This window comes from Paroedura picta, chromosome 9 (genome assembly GCF_049243985.1).
Source record: "Paroedura picta isolate Pp20150507F chromosome 9, Ppicta_v3.0, whole genome shotgun sequence".
Classification (NCBI taxonomy): Eukaryota; Metazoa; Chordata; class Lepidosauria; order Squamata; family Gekkonidae; genus Paroedura; species Paroedura picta.
The window spans coordinates 73696558-73713253 of NC_135377.1; the positions used below are offsets into that span (position 1 = coordinate 73696558).

Below are 16696 nucleotides of genomic sequence, written 5' to 3' on the forward strand. Positions count from 1 at the left end.
GACTGACTGATAGGAATGTTCTCAGAGTTATGCAAAAGGTTTCAGGTCAATAAGGCTTGGCCAAGAACCCAATGGTCCCTCTAAATAAATACTGGGAATTCACTGTAAGTTTAACTCCCCCATCACTCTGTTCTTACACACAAGGTCACATCAGCTATCAGAAGAACTTAAAAGAGTGCTATCAACCTCCGATGGGTGTGTGTGTCTTTCTCCGCCCCTCATGTCGCATTGACTAAACCATGCTGTAATACCAATATATTGCTTTATTTCATGGTAGTTGTAAATTAAGGCCTTATAGTGAGTCACACAGTACACACCAAGTAATTTTATCCATGTCGCACAGCCAGCAAAATACCAATTTACTTAAAAACCCAAGCAACCCACACATTTCATTCAACCAAAAGCAATTCCGAAAGGCCCAAGCACCTTCCCCTTGGGACAGAGTTTAAGCATAAATCTCCCTTACAATGAGCAGAGCTGGCACAGAGTAGTTGGCAGAGTAACATGGCGCCCTCTTTATGGAAAGAGAAAAGGGATTGAAATGGACGCTAGAAGGGACAACAGAACATGGTTTCCCAGAACGCCCCCTCTATCTTTGCCCCTCTTGGATAGCAAGATCTTGATTGTAGATGGCGAAGGCAAACTATTGACCTTGCTCATCCACAAAAGAGAAACATCAAAAGAATGTGAGCAGGTGACACAATTCTACAGTTAGGAAGGCAGGTGTGCACAGTAGTTAGAAGTGCAACAGCTTGTCAGATTTACCTGTACGAATTCTTTGTGGGGAAAGACATTTTAAGGGCTATGCGCATCAGTGGAGGAGATTTAATGATTATGTTGCAACATGTGGGATGTGGAAGTGTTTAATTGTGGGCTAGTTGTGTTCCATCTGACAACTGATGATTGTGTATTTTCATCATGTGGGTTTTTCCTCTGTATTTGCACTCCCAGTAGCCTGCATCCTGCCCATTTGCTGAGCAAACTCTGAAGCCTTCCTTCAGGCTATGAAGCCGCCCCCCAACTCCAGTGGCTCTTTGTTCAACGGAAGGCTCACCTTAAGTTGGGGGGAGTCTCCCCTTTAAGCTCATGGTGCTGAGAAGCGCCCCCCAGTCACAGGCAAGAGAGGTTCAGGGGTGGTTTCCAATTGTCTGTAGCTGTGCCACGACCCTCGGATTCCTAGAAGTCTCCCTTCCAAATTCCAGCCAGGGCAAACCCTGTTTAGTTTCCAAGGTCAGGCAAGGTCAAGCTGGAGTGAGTTGGAGGAAGTTCCTAAGGTAGGATACATACTATGTAACATTGACACTTGGAGATGCTACAACTGCTAAAGGTATGAAATCGAGACAGGAGGCTTCCCTTCCCAAATTGTCCTACAAGATACCTGAGCCTTCAATCATAAGCCCATTGTCAATTCAATGCTGGAGAGCTTGCCTGAAGATACGGGCACTTTAGATACAGCTGGCATTCCTACTGAAGTAAAATGATGCTTCCATTTGTCTAAATTTCTGATTCTTTGGTGTTGCCATAGATCAAGTTAACAACAGGAAAAGAGGATTCCTGTTTAAAGTTTCTAACAACTGTAATGTTGTTGACATACCCTCATTTAGAAGAAGAGTTGGTTCTCATATGCTGCTTTTCTCTGCCTGAAGGAGTCTCAAAGTGGCTTACAGTCGCCTTCTCTTCCCTCTCCCCACAGCAGACACCCTGTGAGGGAGGGGAGGCTGAGAGAGCCCTGAGATTACTGAAGAAGAAGAAGAGTTGGTTCTTAGAGGCCACTTTTCTCTACCCGAAGGAGTCTCAAAGCGGCTTAGATTCTCCTTCCCTTTCCTCTCCCTACAACAGACACCCAGTGGGGTGGGTGAGGCTGAGAGAGCGCTGATATCACTGCTTGGCCAGAACAGCTTTATCAGTGCTGTGGGGAGCCCAAGGTCATCCAGCTGGCTGCATGTGGGGGAGCGGAGGAATCAAACCCGGCTTGCCAGATTAGGAGGCATCTACTGTGCTTCATTAACCCCCAACGCAGTAGAGAAATGGGCAGGCTTACATGACACCCCTTATCTAGCAGGTGAAATGCAGTCATTACTGCTGCAGGGGCTGGAGGAGGCTTTCCCAACTCAGGGAGAACAGAGATCTCAACTTGGAAACCATGGCTGTGAGCTGAGCTGACTCTGTTTTCCTCTCCCTTTATGGGGCTATTCAGGAACAAACTATAGATTCGGGGTGGGGGTCAGAGAGGCCAGCTCTGCAGAGAGAGCAGTGGGGGAGGGAGAAGAAAAGGGGACCAAAGGGTTTAAGGACCCTTGTTGTAAAGCCCTTAGGGTATTTCAGAACATTTCCTTATTGCTCAGGAGTCATCAAGAAATTCTCTTAAACCTCCAAAGAAACTTCAGAATTCACACAGCCTTGTTAGACTGAGGGAAAACCCTTGTTTTCTCCCCACGGCCTCTTTTCAAGGTCTGTCTAGATTTTTTTCTGCTTGGAGCCAAATGGGAAGTGCTTGCCAGGACAGGGAGGCAAATCCAACTCTAAATAAAAACTCTCCAAGATCCCCTCCTGCCCTTTTTGGTGGGTCGCTGCAGCAGACTGGTTGAGATCCTCACAGCTTTGCCCTGACCTGGCTCTAGGGCTGCTCGCCCTGGGTTGGGAGACTGGGGGGCTGGAACTGGGTTTCGTGAGGACAGGGAGCTCAGTGGGGTGCAATGCTGTAGGGACCTTTTCTCAGAGGGGACTGACTGGGGAGATCTTCAGGCGCTGCCTGGAAGTGGGCGATCATGTCGGGAGCTCCCAGGCCACACTGATCTTGTCTGAGTCGAGAAGCTATCCAGGGTCAGCTCGGAGCCCCTCAGGGCAGGGCAGAGGCAGGCCATGGTAAATCACCTCCACCCTGAAAACCCTCTGGGGGGACTTCAGCAATGGCATTTTCCACGCCCACTGCTCACCCGTTTCCTAAAGGCTGGGAGCAATCTCCTGGGGAGTGAGTATCCAACCCCCTCAGAAAAGTGACCTTTGGGTTGCAATCAAAGTCTAGTTTCAGTGGAAAAAAAGGAGTCCCAGACATTTGGGTTTTGAAGGTTCAGGTGGTCGGAGACAATAGAACAAAAGGTGAGACCAACAAGGTTTCATTCTAGGGGGGAAGCTTTGCGTGCGCACTCACTTCCAGCCTGGTGTCGTGGCTAAGAGCGGTGGCTTCACATCTGGTGAGCTGGGTTGGATTCTCCACTCCTCCACCTGCAGCTCACTGGGGGTCTTTGGAAATATGAATCAACTTTCCAACAAACTTCAAAGGACCACAGGGGTTCAGGCAACAGAGCCCCAAATCACCTAATGCTCATTGTGCTTAAGTTCCATTGGAAGCAAGGAGACTGAATTAGGATTACTTCTTCCAGGGGCTTCAATGGAACTCCTTCACAAACAAGAGGTAGGTGGATCGCAGCACATGACACCAGAAACCAGTAATAAATCTGGACATTTGCTACTTGCCTCGTGTGCCCTAAGTTCTGCACAGCTATCCCCATCACAGCTTCGATAGCCACAGTGGCTAGGGAGTCATGTTTCCAAAATGACCAGGGCTGGCGAGGGCCTTTGCAGCCCTGAACAATACCATGAAGGATGTTTTGGGGACCACACAAAGACGCTCAGCATCTTCCACCTCTGGCACAGGGAACCTACGGCAGCAGGGGGGTTGTAGGCACACAGACATACACATTTTTTGTACTGCTTTGCTTTCATCAGGAAGTGTGAGGTGTTGCTTCAGAAAAAGGCTGGGTTGGTGTGTTCAATAATGCAATGCTTGCAATGGCGTTTAACGAACCACAGCGCTTCCACGGAGATTTCACAGTCCTGAACGTTCAGCATCTGCAGGTCAAAGCAGTTGGCTGCTACCATCTGAAGGCCCTGCCCGGTGATGCTTTCACAGGACTTGAAGCTCAGTCGCTTCAGGTTGAAGCAGTTCAGAGCCAGGAACTCCAAGCCAGCATCGGACACCAGAGGGCACTTTCCGAGGTCGAGGGACTTGAGTTTTGTGCAATTTTTGGCAAGATATTCCACTCCGTGGTCTGTGATGCCCTCACAGCCCCGCGCGTTGAGGTAGCGCAACTTGCTGCAGTACTTGGTGATGTATCGGATGCCGACGTCAGTGATGCGGCCACAGTGGGCAATGCTGAGGTACCGCAGGCGCGACTCCAGCTTTGCGACCTCCCGCATGCCGAAATCGCTGACAAAGCGGCAGTCACTCACACTCAGCTCTCGAACAGACGTGCAGTAGATCATCAGGTAGCGGAGGCCTTCGTCGGTGATACGGATGCAGCGGCGCAGGTAGAGGTGAGTCAGCTGAGTGCAGTGGGCCGCAATGGTGTGCAGTCCTTCATCCTCAAGGACAAAACAGTCAGTCATATCCAGGTAGCGGATGGAAATCTGTTTTCCGTGCAGAGGGGACAGCTTGATGGAGGCTTCTCGGGTCAAACTGATGCACGTCACTTTGGAGCAACCTAAATTTGGGGAAACCAACAAAGTTAACCGTTTGCAGTTCTGTGACTAGGTCTATGCCTCCTTCTGATGTGCTACATGGGTTCATGTAGCAAAACTATGCCAGGAATTCCATGCGGCTTGCAGGCCTATGGCATTATTGTCTACCTTCTGGTAGCCCAACAATTTTTAAATCAGCATTTGCCCTCATTTGGGTTTTCAAAACTGTAAGACACAACCCACATTTTACCAATATATCTCTGTTTTGACTTCAGCACAAATATGAAGGGAAATCAATGTGTCTGTGGATGCAATGCCATGACTTACGGCCAGATGGCAGCAGCTTCATTCCAATGTTCAAATGAACTTCCTGGGCCCCTCCTGAGAATACTAAAACTGGCCTTGGCTGGACACAAATGAGATCGCCAGAACCGGGAGGGAGAAGGTCTCGATTCAGACAAACACGGACCCCGAGAAGGATTGCACGTTGCTTTCTGTGACTGCTGTCATTTGTTCACAGATGAGCCAAGATTTCTGGACCTCTCTGAAGGCCCTGGGGAATTCATTTATGCAGTGCAGGCTGCAAGTCACCTTACTGGTGTTGTTGTCAGCTGCTCTGTCGAGTCTGACTCTTGGCGATCCCATGGCTCAGCTCTCACCACGATCCCTAAGGCTGCACCGCCTCCCTCAGCCATGCAATGTTCTGGCCGGTGTCTGATCATGATTCTTTTAGACTAAGGATGGTAGGTTTATCCCTGCAGCTCTGAAACTGTATTCTGCAAACGTATTAGCACAAATCCTGTATGGTGCCCAACTGGGCCCTTACTGGAGCTATGCGCTAGGGCGCCCAGAGGCCGTTTGCTCCCGCCACAGACATTGCCGTGCTGCGGGGGGGGGGGGGGAGGCGCAGGCGGCAGCTGCGGTGGGAGCAAATGGCCACTTCGGGTGCCAAAGCACCCAACCCTACTATGTGCTGCTTGAAAGAGTGCAATCAAAATTTTTGAGAGATCTTTTTGGGAGATCTTTATAAAACACTTAACTGCACACCAAACGTTGTATTACACCAAGAATCTGGCCTTCTGAAGGTAGAAACCCATGCTTGGCAGACAACCATCAATTACTGGTTAAAAATTCACCTCCATCTGAAGAGACTAATCCTGAAATTTTTAGCAGTTTCCTCGCAATTCCCGTGGAATAGAAAAACTCCAAACTTTGGACCTTGAGCCAATCCATCTAAAACAGTGGTTCTCAACCTTTAATCCAGTTCCCCCAGTTGTGGTGGCCCCCAGCCCTAAAATGATGCAAGGGTTCTTTCACAGATATTAAACCGAAACGAAGGACTCGAAGATCCATTGTTCATGATTGTATATAAAACGTTTGTTTTTTTCCAGTGGCGCTGCTGGAGTGGCTGGCGGCCGAGTGCAGGTCCCTGCAGGAGGAGTGGCTACAGGGGCGGCCCCCCCCCCCCAGCCAAGCTGCTCTCCCTGCTGCAACCCCTGTGAAAGGGTCGTTCGACCCCCAAAGGGGTCCCGACACCCAGGTTGAGAGCCACTGGCCTAATAGAACTTAGCCTTAAAACAGCCACAGCTGTCGTGCGGCAATGTCTTTTGGAGAGAGATCCTCCGGAGGAATCCAGTTCTCCCTAGAAGGAACAGCACTCTGAGAGGATGGTCAGGAAATACTCCAGCTCCAGACCTCACACACATCTCCATAGTAATAGATCAATGGGCCTTCTCAAGAGCACATTTGGACTCATTCCCCTCAGCTTGACTCGAGGACGGGTTTCTCAATCGTCTGCTGGAGCTAGGTTTATGCCCTTGTGATAGTGCCCGGCCTGAGACAATCTCACATATCTTAACCATAAGCCTTATATATAAAAGAAAAAAGGTCATGTAGGTGGCCCTGTCTGGGCCCAGACACCATCCCTGTCTGGGTGGTGTCCGGGTCAGCAGGCCAATCCGGATGTGGGCACGTCCAGATTGGGCCAGCCCCTGGAGCGCCCGCCTCCAGGAGCCGCCTGTCCCACCGGCACATCATGGTGGGCCTCCAATCAGAAGGCCATGCGCCCAGGTAAGTTGCGCATGACCGGGGGGAGGGGGCTGGGGGGCCTTCCCCTCAGGCCGCAGAGCACACCTGGCGCCTCGCAGAGGTACCAGGTGCACTTTGCGGCCTGCCAGGAAGCGGCGGGGGAGGGGGGGAGGCCTTTCAAACTAGGATAAGTTTGAAGCTAGTACTATTATATTGTCCCTTTTATGACGGCTTTCAAAAATATTTAATCCTACCCTTACTATCCCATTATACTAGACATTCATCTTTGTCCTCCCATAATAGTGTCAGGATCAGTCCCCAGATCTCTGCCATATTTTGAGATTGACCAGAGAGACTCCATCTTTTGTAGATTGTGTGTTTGTAGAACCTTTGTAACCCCTTTTTATGACCCTGAGCTATTTCACACTGCAGTGTGCTTTCTCTCCTGCTGTTGCAAATGTTGCTCTGCATTTTGTTATCTACAAAGAAGGGTGCCAATTGCACCAAGGACCCCAGAGCCAGAGACGGTCTGGCAGGAAGCCCAGGATGGCACCCGGGAGCGGAGGGGGGGGGGATTCCACCCTGGGAAAGTGGGGACATTTGGGCAGGATAACTGATAACTGATAACTGCAAGCAGATAACTGCTTGCTGACCATGAATCGATTAGTTTCGACTTCAGACATTAGAGTGATCAGAAGTACTTCCAATAACGCTTTCTATTAATACAGAAGCCGAGTTGTGAGTCTGTCTGCCTTTGACAGTAAGTCGAAACTCACAACGATCTCAGTCCGTGCCGATGGCAGAATCCTTACCAGGAGGAGGATGGCTCGGAAGGCTCGGATACCCAAGACAAGGGCACTGAGCTGGTCATCAGAGGAGCGATGGCCGGCACCCCTACCGGGGTGCGAGACTGGACAGCGACTCAGACCGTCATCCGGTCGGGGATGGCTAGAGTTCTGGAGAGCCCAGGGGCACATTATTTTCTGGAGCGTCACATCATGGAGCGGAGGTGCCTATCTAGATATGACGACCCGGCCGGGTCGAGTGGGGACCAGCGCTGAGGCGGGGAATCCCCGACCAGGAGACAGCGGTCGTCCTGGAGAACATGGACCTTCACGACCGAATGGATTGCATGTGAGAGTGGCTGGCCACGGTGGTGGACAAACTGGGTGAGGATTTGCAACGGGGCACCCCTTTCTTTTTGGCCGAGCTGAGGCGTCCAACCCTGGTTCCAGAGGGCAGCGCGGCCATCGCCCTTCTGGTTCCCAGGGTGGAAGCTAGAGAGGCAGGTGTACAAGCCACCGCCGTGGAGGCACCCCGCCCGGGCGCAGGACAGCCGTGTGGAGACCAGCAGCCGGGCGATGGAGCGGCTCCTGTCCCGCCGAGAGGGGATGCTCGGGCTGGGCCACCCGCCCCGCCGCCGGGAGATGCCAGGACTGGGCCGCCGGTGCCACTGCCAGTGGTGGGCGCTGAAGGACACCGCTACCGCCGTTTTCGTACTCGCTTTAACGGCGACCCTGAAGCTTTCCATGGATTCCTGATCCATCTCCAGGCCTACATGATGGAAGTTGGCCACACGTTACCAGACGATGCTGACCGAATCCGCTTCGTGGGCGACTGCATGGGTGGCGAAGCGGCCAGGTGGTTTGGGAGCCTCTACCGGTACGCCCTAGCAGACGTCCGGGATTATGACCGCTTCATCCGCTGCAAGAGGGAGAGGTTTGAAGACCCTTTCGGAGCAGAGACGGCCGAAGAGGAATCTGAGGAATCTGAAGCAGGGCTCGATGGCGGTGGGCCAGTACACGCGGGAGTTCCGGAAGCTGCCTGCGTCCATCCTGCACGGGGTGGGGGCGCAGCGTGTCTGGGTGTGCCGAAATGGTACGGACAACCCCGAAACCATGATGGGCTGGGGACGACTGGCCGGGGACGTGGAGAAGCGGATGCGCTTGGCAGCCCAACTCGGAGGAGAAAAGCCCAAGGTGGGAATCAAGTCATCCACTCCTAACTAAAGCCCCACCGCCAAGGCCTCGGCTCCGGATGCAGCAGAGCGCACCCGACGCCGGGAGAAGGCTCTGCCTGGGCTGCGAGGGACGGGCACTTCCTGGCTCAGTGCCCCTCCAAGAAGTCAGCAGCGCCTGCGAGAGAGAAGTCTCCAAGCAAGCTTGCGACTGGCAAGCCAGCTGGAGCCCCAACCAAGGGGGCGACTACAGGAAAAAAGGTGGCGAAAGTGCTCCTGACTCCTTTTCTGGAAAGCATCGTCTACGCACCCACCTCCACCAGCGACAGCAGAGCGGATGAAAGAGGCGCCTCCGGGGAGCTGTCGGGAAATGAGGACGACCTGCTCTGAGGCGGCCCCACCAGCAGGTCTGAGGCAGGGGCAAGCGTTCAGTGAGTCCTCTCCCCCTCCTCCTCCTCCCAGTGACCTTGACTGTTCCCAAGGCAGGGAAGAAGGTGGGGGTGCAAATCCACCCCTAGCGCAAACTCTGGGGGGTGGGAGAGGAGCCGCTGCGTAAACTGCTCCAATTTGCCCAAATGGATGGGAAGTGCGTCCCCGGGGGGGGGGAAGTGGTGACCCGCACCCTCCCTCTGGACATTGCAGAGCATTGGGAGCAGATTCAACCGGTGGTCACTCCCAGTGTCTTGGGGCTGGATTGGCTACACAAGGACGACCCCATTGTTCGTTGGCGGTCCCGTGTAATCCGGTTTACTGACCCAGGATGCCGGGAGCACCGCCGAGCCAAACAGGTGAAGCCTGTACTGGAAGGGCGGCGTGAGCACAACCCCACCGTGGTTGCCGAGGGACTCTTGGGATATGCAGGATGTGTTCGCAGAGAAAGAGTGTGATCAGCTGCCCCCCATCGTAAAATGGACTGTGCCATTGAGCTTAAACCAGGGGAGCCCCTCCTGCGAGCCAAATTGTATTCCATGAGCCCGCGGGAAATGCTGGAGTTGCACACATTTTTAGACAAAAACCTGGCCAGAGGTTTCATCCGCCCCGCCACCTCCCAAATGGTGGCACCCGTGATTTTTGTAAAAAAGAAGGACGGCACCCTAAGATTGTGCACGGATTACAGGGGCCTGAACGCCGTCTCCACATCCAGTGCCTACCCACTGCCTTTGATTAAGGACTTACTGAGTCATTTGGGGAGAGCGCAGATTTTCACCAAACTGGATTTGAGGGAAGCCTCCTACCGGGTGCGAATTAAGGAGGGCCACGAATACCTAACCGCTTTCAACACATCCTGCGGGCAATTTGAATATACCGTCATGCCGTTTGGATTGGCCAGCTCTCCCAGCGTGTTCATGAATGTAATTAATGAAGTTATGCAATGTCTTTTATATAAAGGGGCCCTGGCATATTTGGATGAATTCTTCTGTACTCAGAAGAGCCCTCTGAGCATGTGCAGTTAGTGCAGGAAGTACTGCGCCGGCTGGGCAAAACTGTCCAAATGTGAATTCCATAAAGACTCCGTAGACTTCCTAGGTTACAGAGTGTCTCCAGCAGGCACTGAAATGGACCCAGGGAAGGTACAGGACTTGTTGGTCTGGGAACCGCCCCGCATGCGCAAGCAACTACAAAGCTTCCTAGGATTTGCAAACTTTTACCATTCATTTATCCCCAATTTCGCCCAAGTAGCGCTGCCCCTTATGGACTTACTAAAAACCAAAGGGGGGGGGGGAAACAGGCTGCCAAACTGAGCGCCACACTAGCGTGGTCAGAAATGTGTCAAACCGCTTTTGAAAACCTGAAAGCCTTGTCCACCACGGATCCAGTGCTGGCTCATGCGGACCCGAGCAAAACATTTACGGTGCAAGTAGATTCCTCGGATGTGGCCACGGGGGCAATGATCCTCCAAGAGGAAGGGGATGGCCGGTTGCACCTCCTCGCCTATATTTCTAAGAAATTCTCGGGGTCGGAAAGAAATTGGGCGATTCGGGAAAAGGAAGCCGCCGCTGTAAAACTCGCCCTTTCCACATGGCAGCATTGGCTTGAGGGTTCTACCCCCCCACCCTTCATTGTCTGGACTGATCCTAAGAACCTGCAGGCCCTGAAACAGCCCCGTTCACTCTCGGCCAAGCAAATGTGCTGGGCAGATGTTTTCTCACGCGTCAACTTCACCTCAAGCATCTGCCAGGCAAATGAACTTTTGGCGCCTCTCCGAGTACGATTGCAAACGTGAACGGTTGGTGGACCCTGTCTTTACCCCCTCCCAATTGGGGTTGGCCGTGGTGACGCGGAGTCAGACCGTGGGGGGGGGCACCCTCTCCCGGGGGTTGGGTCCAGAAGGACGTCACCAGTGATCCGGATTTTGCCTTCCTCTGCCCAGAGCTCCTGGAGAAGGAGGGGTTGTTTTTCCGGGGAGATTGACTGTTTGTGCCCGTGAGGAGGAACTGTGTGTCCAAGGGTGCCCAGTGTGCCTCACGTCCAAAACAGCAGGGAGGAAGAAAAAGGGGTTGCTACAGCCACTGCCCACGCCTTCGGACCTCCCGCTCAGATATGGGAAATCGGTCATTTGGGGGGGGGGGTGGATGCATTTTCAAAGCAAGCCCACTTCGTTCCCTGTGCAGGCTCGCCTTCAGCCCCAAAGCTTGCCTCTCTGTTTATTGAACACATTTAAAGTTTGCTAGGGGTTGACCAAGCCCTCCCCTCGGGCTACCACCCGGAGACCGAATGGTCAAACCGAATGGGGGAATCAAATTCTAGAACAATACCTCAGTTGCTTCATCAACCACCGCCTTACTCCCGTTAGCTGAATTTGCGTATAATAATGGAGTGCATTCATCCACGGGGGTCTCTCCTTTTAAAGCTGTCTATGGCACGGATTTGACAGCTGTGCCTACTTGGGAATTCTCACCCTCCGGTTCCCGGATGTTAAGAAATGGGCCAGTGGGATCGCTGCTGCCTGGCCGCAGATTGTGGATTGTTTGGAGGAGGCGAAACGCTTGTATAAGGCTCAGGCGGACAAGAAAAGGGCAGTAGCAACTGCTTGGGCAGTGGGGGATTTGGCTTATCTGTCTACCAAGAATCTGCGCAGCCAACAACCCTCCCGCAAGTTGGGCCCCAAGTTTGTAGGTCCTTTTACTGTCAAGAGACTAATCAATGCTGTGACTGTGGAACTGTCCCTCCCCAAAACTTATAGACATGTTCATCCCGTTTTTCATTCCAGCTTGCTGAAGAAAGCCCCGCCTCCTGACGACTGGCATCCTGCTTCCGCTGCTCCCATCCCCGTATTTGTTGATAAAGACACACACTACGAAGTGAACAAGATTTTGGACTCTCGGTGGCATAAGGGAAAATTGCAGTACCTGGTTGATTGGAAGGAATTTCCCATGGGGGACAGGGAATGAGTGGAGGCAGGACATATACGGGCTCCCAGGCTTATCAAGGAGTTTCACCATGAGTTTCCCCAGTGCCCTAGACCTGTCGATGGTGGGTGAGGAGGGAGGGGGAGACCCCCTTGGAAGGGCGGAATGTCAGGATCAGTCCCCTGATCACTGCCATATTTTGAGATTGACCAGAGAGACTCCATCTTTTGTAGATTGTGTGTTTGTAGAACCTTTGTAACCCCTTTTTATGACCCTGAGCTATTTCACACTGCAGTGTGCTTTCTCTCCTGCTGTTGCAAATGTTGCTCTGCATTTTGTTATCTACAAAGAAGGGTGCCAATTGCACCAAGGACCCCGGAGCCAGAGACGGTCTGGCAGGAAGCCCAGGATGGCACCCGGGAGCGGAGGGGGGGGGGGTGATTCCACCCTGGGAAAGTGGGGACATTTGGGCAGGAGAAATGCATTGATAACTGCTTGCTGACCATGAATCGATTAGTTTCGACTTCAGACGTTAGGAGTGTTCAGAACTACTTCCAATAACGCTTTCTATTAATACAGAAGCCGAGTTGTGAGTCTGTCTGCCTTTGACAAATAGTGACACTCTAGTTAATTTTTGGTTAAGGGATAAAGACCCTTTTATTTCTAACATGGTAGCAAGATTTCTTTACATTTCTACCAGAATAAGATACTAACCATTGGAGTTGGGCGGAGGGCTGAGAAGAACGGAACATTGCCTTTGGGGGCCTTTCCGGGGGCTTTGCAAATCAGCAATGGGTGGTCTGGGGGGTGGTCCAGGTGGGATGTGAAAAGGGTGGAGATTTTAGGTTATTGGCTTGACTCGTAAGGGCATCACCTTTACTCACCTCCAGTGGAAAGTTATTTAATCTTGTGTATCTCTATTGTTTGATGCACAGGCTCTTTTGGGACCAACCCACCTGTATGATTTTGTTCTTCTGCAGTTGAATAAAATCATAAAAGGTTTTCCAGTCTAGTGGTCACTCTGTTTGGGTACTGCACACTAGGCAAAACCCAAAATGCCCAGACCAGGCCCTGGGCTATCAGATTGGCACCCACGTGGGGCTTTTCGCCTAGATCAGGAAGAAATACACTCCCTGACACCCCCGTTCCGTTGAAGGTGAACCTGGACTCCATTTGTCTACAACGGCTGGACAGAACTCGAGGGGTGGACTTCTCTCCGACACTAACCCTTTTTTTCCTATCCAATAACAGAATTCATTGTTTTAACATTGTTTTAATATCTCAATATTTTCATGTAGCAATATTCTTGTCTTTTTTATGATACCATATTTATTAACTTTTATTATGAATTGTAGTTTTCTGCGGATGTATCATTTATATGGGTCAATGGACCAAATAAATACATACCATGTTTGTTGTCATCTTAGTGTTGATCAAGTTCTACAACATTGGGCAGAGCTGCAGAAGTCTTCAAAAGGGAAAGGATGTCTTCTCAGCTGGAAGAACACCTGGCATGGAAGTCTACCCCAGGAGAAGGACAGGGACATGATGTTCTGCATAATTATAAAATTATTATGGGGAGTAGTATCTGGACAAAGCTCTCCCAAACCTGTGAGCTGAAGGCTGGTATTATATGCATGGAATTTTGATTATTGTTATTATTTCGATTTATTTCCCGCCACTCCCAAATGGCTTGTGGCGGGTTACAGTGTCTTAAAATCCCATTAAAAACTCCCATTAAAAGACTTAAAAATATCACAGCATGGCGGCACAATAATAAAATCCCTTTCCTACCCCCCCTTCATTAAAAAAGGGGGGGTGGAGGAGAAGGAGGTCAACGGTGTTCAGGAAGAAGCCCGGGGGAGAGCAGTCCATGTACCCCAGCAGCCCCAGCCTCAACCATAGACCTGGCGGAAGAGCTCCGTCTTGCAGGCCCTGCGGAACGTTAAAGGGTCCCGCAGGGCCCGCAGCTCTCCTGGGAGCTCATTCCACCAGGTGGGGGCCAGGACCGAAAAGGCCCTGGCCCTGGTCGAGGCTAGGCGTGCTTCCCTGGGGCCGGGAACGACCAGAAGATTCTCACTCGCAGAGCGCAGAGCCCTGCAGGGGGTATAGGGTGGTAGGCGGTCCCTCAGGTATGTGGTTCCCAGCCCGCGCAAAGCCTTAAAGGTTAGAACCAAAACCTTGAACCGGATCCGGACAGCAATTGGTAACCAGTGCAGCTGCCTCAGCACAGGCTGGATGTGGGCCCTCCAAAGTGTGCCAGTGAGGACCCTAGCAGCTGCATTTTGTACCAAGTGGAGTTTCTGGATCAGAGACAAGGGTAAGCCCGCGTAGAGCGAGTTACAGAAATCTAATCTGGAGGTGACCGTTGCATGGATCACAGTGGCCAGGTGTTCGGGGGACAGGTAGGGCGCTAGTAGCCGAGCTTGGCGAAGATGGAAAAATGCCTGGCCGGCTACTTTCCTGACCTGCGCCTCCATAGTCAGGGAGGCATCAATGGTCACACCCAAGTTTCTGGCCTGGGACGTGAAGGTAAGATGCGCCCCTGCCAGGGTGAGTAAACGCGCTTCCTGTTCCCGCCCCCTACTTCCCAGCCACAGGACCTCCGTCTTGGAGGGGATGAGTTTCAGGCGACTCTGCTCAAACCATTCTGTCACCGCTTCCAAACATCTGGCGAATGGTTCCAGGGGAGAGTCCGGGTGGTTGTCCATGAGGAGATAGAGCTGGGTGTAGTCAGCGTACTAATGGCAGCCCAACCCAAAACTCCGTACCAGCTGGGCCAGAGGGCGCATAAAGATGTTGAATAGTGTGGGGGAGAGAACCGCGACCTATGCGACCCCACAAGGGAGTCCATAAGGTCGTGAGAGCTCATCCCCCACCGCAACCCTCTGGGTCCAGTTCTGGAGGAAGGAGCGTATCCAGAGCAAGGCTGTACCCCATATCCCAATACCGGAGAGGCGGTGGACCAATATCTCATGGTCCACGATGTCGAAAGCAGCCGACAGATCCAGAAGGACCAGCACGGCTGACCCGCCTCTATCCAGCTGGCGACGGAGGTCATCCAGCAGGGCGACCAACACCGTCTCCACCCCGTGGCCAGGGCGGAAGCCAGACTGATATGGATCGAGTGCCGAAGTTTCATCCAAGAAAGCTAGGAGCTGGTCCGCCGCAGCCCTTTCCACCACCTTGCCCAGGAACGCTAGGTGCGACACCGGGCGGCAGTTGGCAGGGTCCTGCGGGTCCAGCGTTGGTTTTTTCAGGAGAGGGCGAACCATCGCCTCCTTCAGCCGCTCGCGAAATTCCCCGGAACTCAGGGAAAGGTTGATAATATCCCTGAGTTGGCCTCCTATCCCCTCTCCGCTCCCCTTGAGAAGCCAAGAGGGACAGGGATCAAGGGGGCAGGTGGTCGCCCTGACCGACCCCAGCAACTTGTCCACTTCGGAAGAAGAGAGCTGTCTGAAGCCATCAAACCTCGCTGCCAAAGACGGCCAACAGGTCTCCAGTTCATTTACTGTATTAATTGCGACAGGAAGGTCATGGCGAAGCGACAAGTCTTTATCCGCAAAAAAGCTCGCTAATGCCTCGCAGCCAAGTGCCAATTGACTAATATTTTGGCGCCCCTGAAGGGTGGTAAGGGATCTAACTACCCTAAATAATTGGGCCGGGCGAGAGCTTGCGGACGCGATTTCCGTGGCGAAGAACTCTCGCTTTGCCACTTTCACCGCCATCTCCTACGCCCTCCTAAGCGTGCGATAAGATGTTCTTGCAGCTTCGTCGCGAGTCTTCCGCCACACTCGCTCCAGTCGTCTCACCTCCCTCTTCTTTTCCCGGAGCACCCCCGTGTACCAGGGGGCCCGTTTGAGTCGAGGGCAGAGAGGACGCTTAGGGGCAATCTCATCTATAGCGGCTGTCAGAAGGGACTGCCAGTCCTCTACTAACGCCGCCAGTGAGTTGCCAGGAGGCATCGGGTCCCGCAGAGCATTCTGGAAACCAATTGGATCCATGAGTCTCCGTGGGTGGGCAAAAGTGCGCCCGCCGCCCAACTGGGGAGGGGGTGGCATCCGAAGCCAGGCCCGCAGGGCATAGTGGTCTGACCATGGCACAGCCAAAGCTGGCTCCAGAACCACCTCTATTCCGGCACGGAAAATCAAGTTGAGCGTGTGGCCGTCGTGATGATTGGGACCGGCAACAAATTGCGAGAGCCCCAGTGTCACCATGGATGACACCAGGTCCCCACCAAATCCTGAAGTGGGCGAGTCAATAGGACATTGAAGTCGCCCAGGATTAAGAGCCTAGGGAACTGCAACGCCCAGACGGCCGCCGCCTCCAGCAGGCGGGGCAGGGCATCTGGTGGCGCGTTGCGCAGACGGTATACCAGCCAGATGGCCGCGCTCTCGACCGAGCCCCACCCAATACCGACGAGAGTCCTATGCGGGACACCAGTGCTCCCACCCCTTCTCTTGTCCAACCTCCTCCCCCAGCCATAGCGCCCCTGGCCCATGATCGTTTGGATCCTGGCCCCAGCATCTGCCATCTCTCCTGGGCGACCCCCCCTCTCCATGTGCCCCCCTTGAGAGAGGACGTCTCTCTATGCTAAGTCCCGCCTCCTCCCAAACTGCACTAACCCTCCCTAGCCCTCCCGACCCCACTGTCACCACCCTACCCCACCTCCCCCACCCTAATCTAACAGGTGGGCAGCACCGTGGGGTGAGATCCTGCCTATCTCAGGGGTTCTCTCTGCCCCCCAGCTCGTCCCACCTAGTTCAGCTGAACCTAGCTCCCATTATCATTCCTCTCATCATTGATGGTCGCTAACACCTTCCTATCACCTCAGGAGAGGTCCGAGGCCTCAGCAGCAGGAAAAGAGCAAAAAAAAAAAGGAAATTAAGATGAAATTCGG

General features: G+C 52.9%; 1 protein-coding gene across 9 annotated transcripts in view; it reads right to left on the reverse strand.

The window, feature by feature from the left end:
* Positions 1-243: 243 nt before the first annotated feature.
* Positions 244-16696, reverse strand: part of FBXL7 (F-box and leucine rich repeat protein 7) — a 195659-nt gene continuing 179206 nt past the window's right edge. For all 9 annotated transcript variants that reach the window (XM_077353325.1, XM_077353327.1, XM_077353326.1 and 6 more), the window contains one exon: positions 244-4484. In XM_077353325.1, the coding sequence (XP_077209440.1) occupies positions 3748-4484 (737 nt within the window). In that variant the 3' untranslated portion in view covers positions 244-3747. The remainder of the gene's footprint in view (positions 4485-16696) is intronic.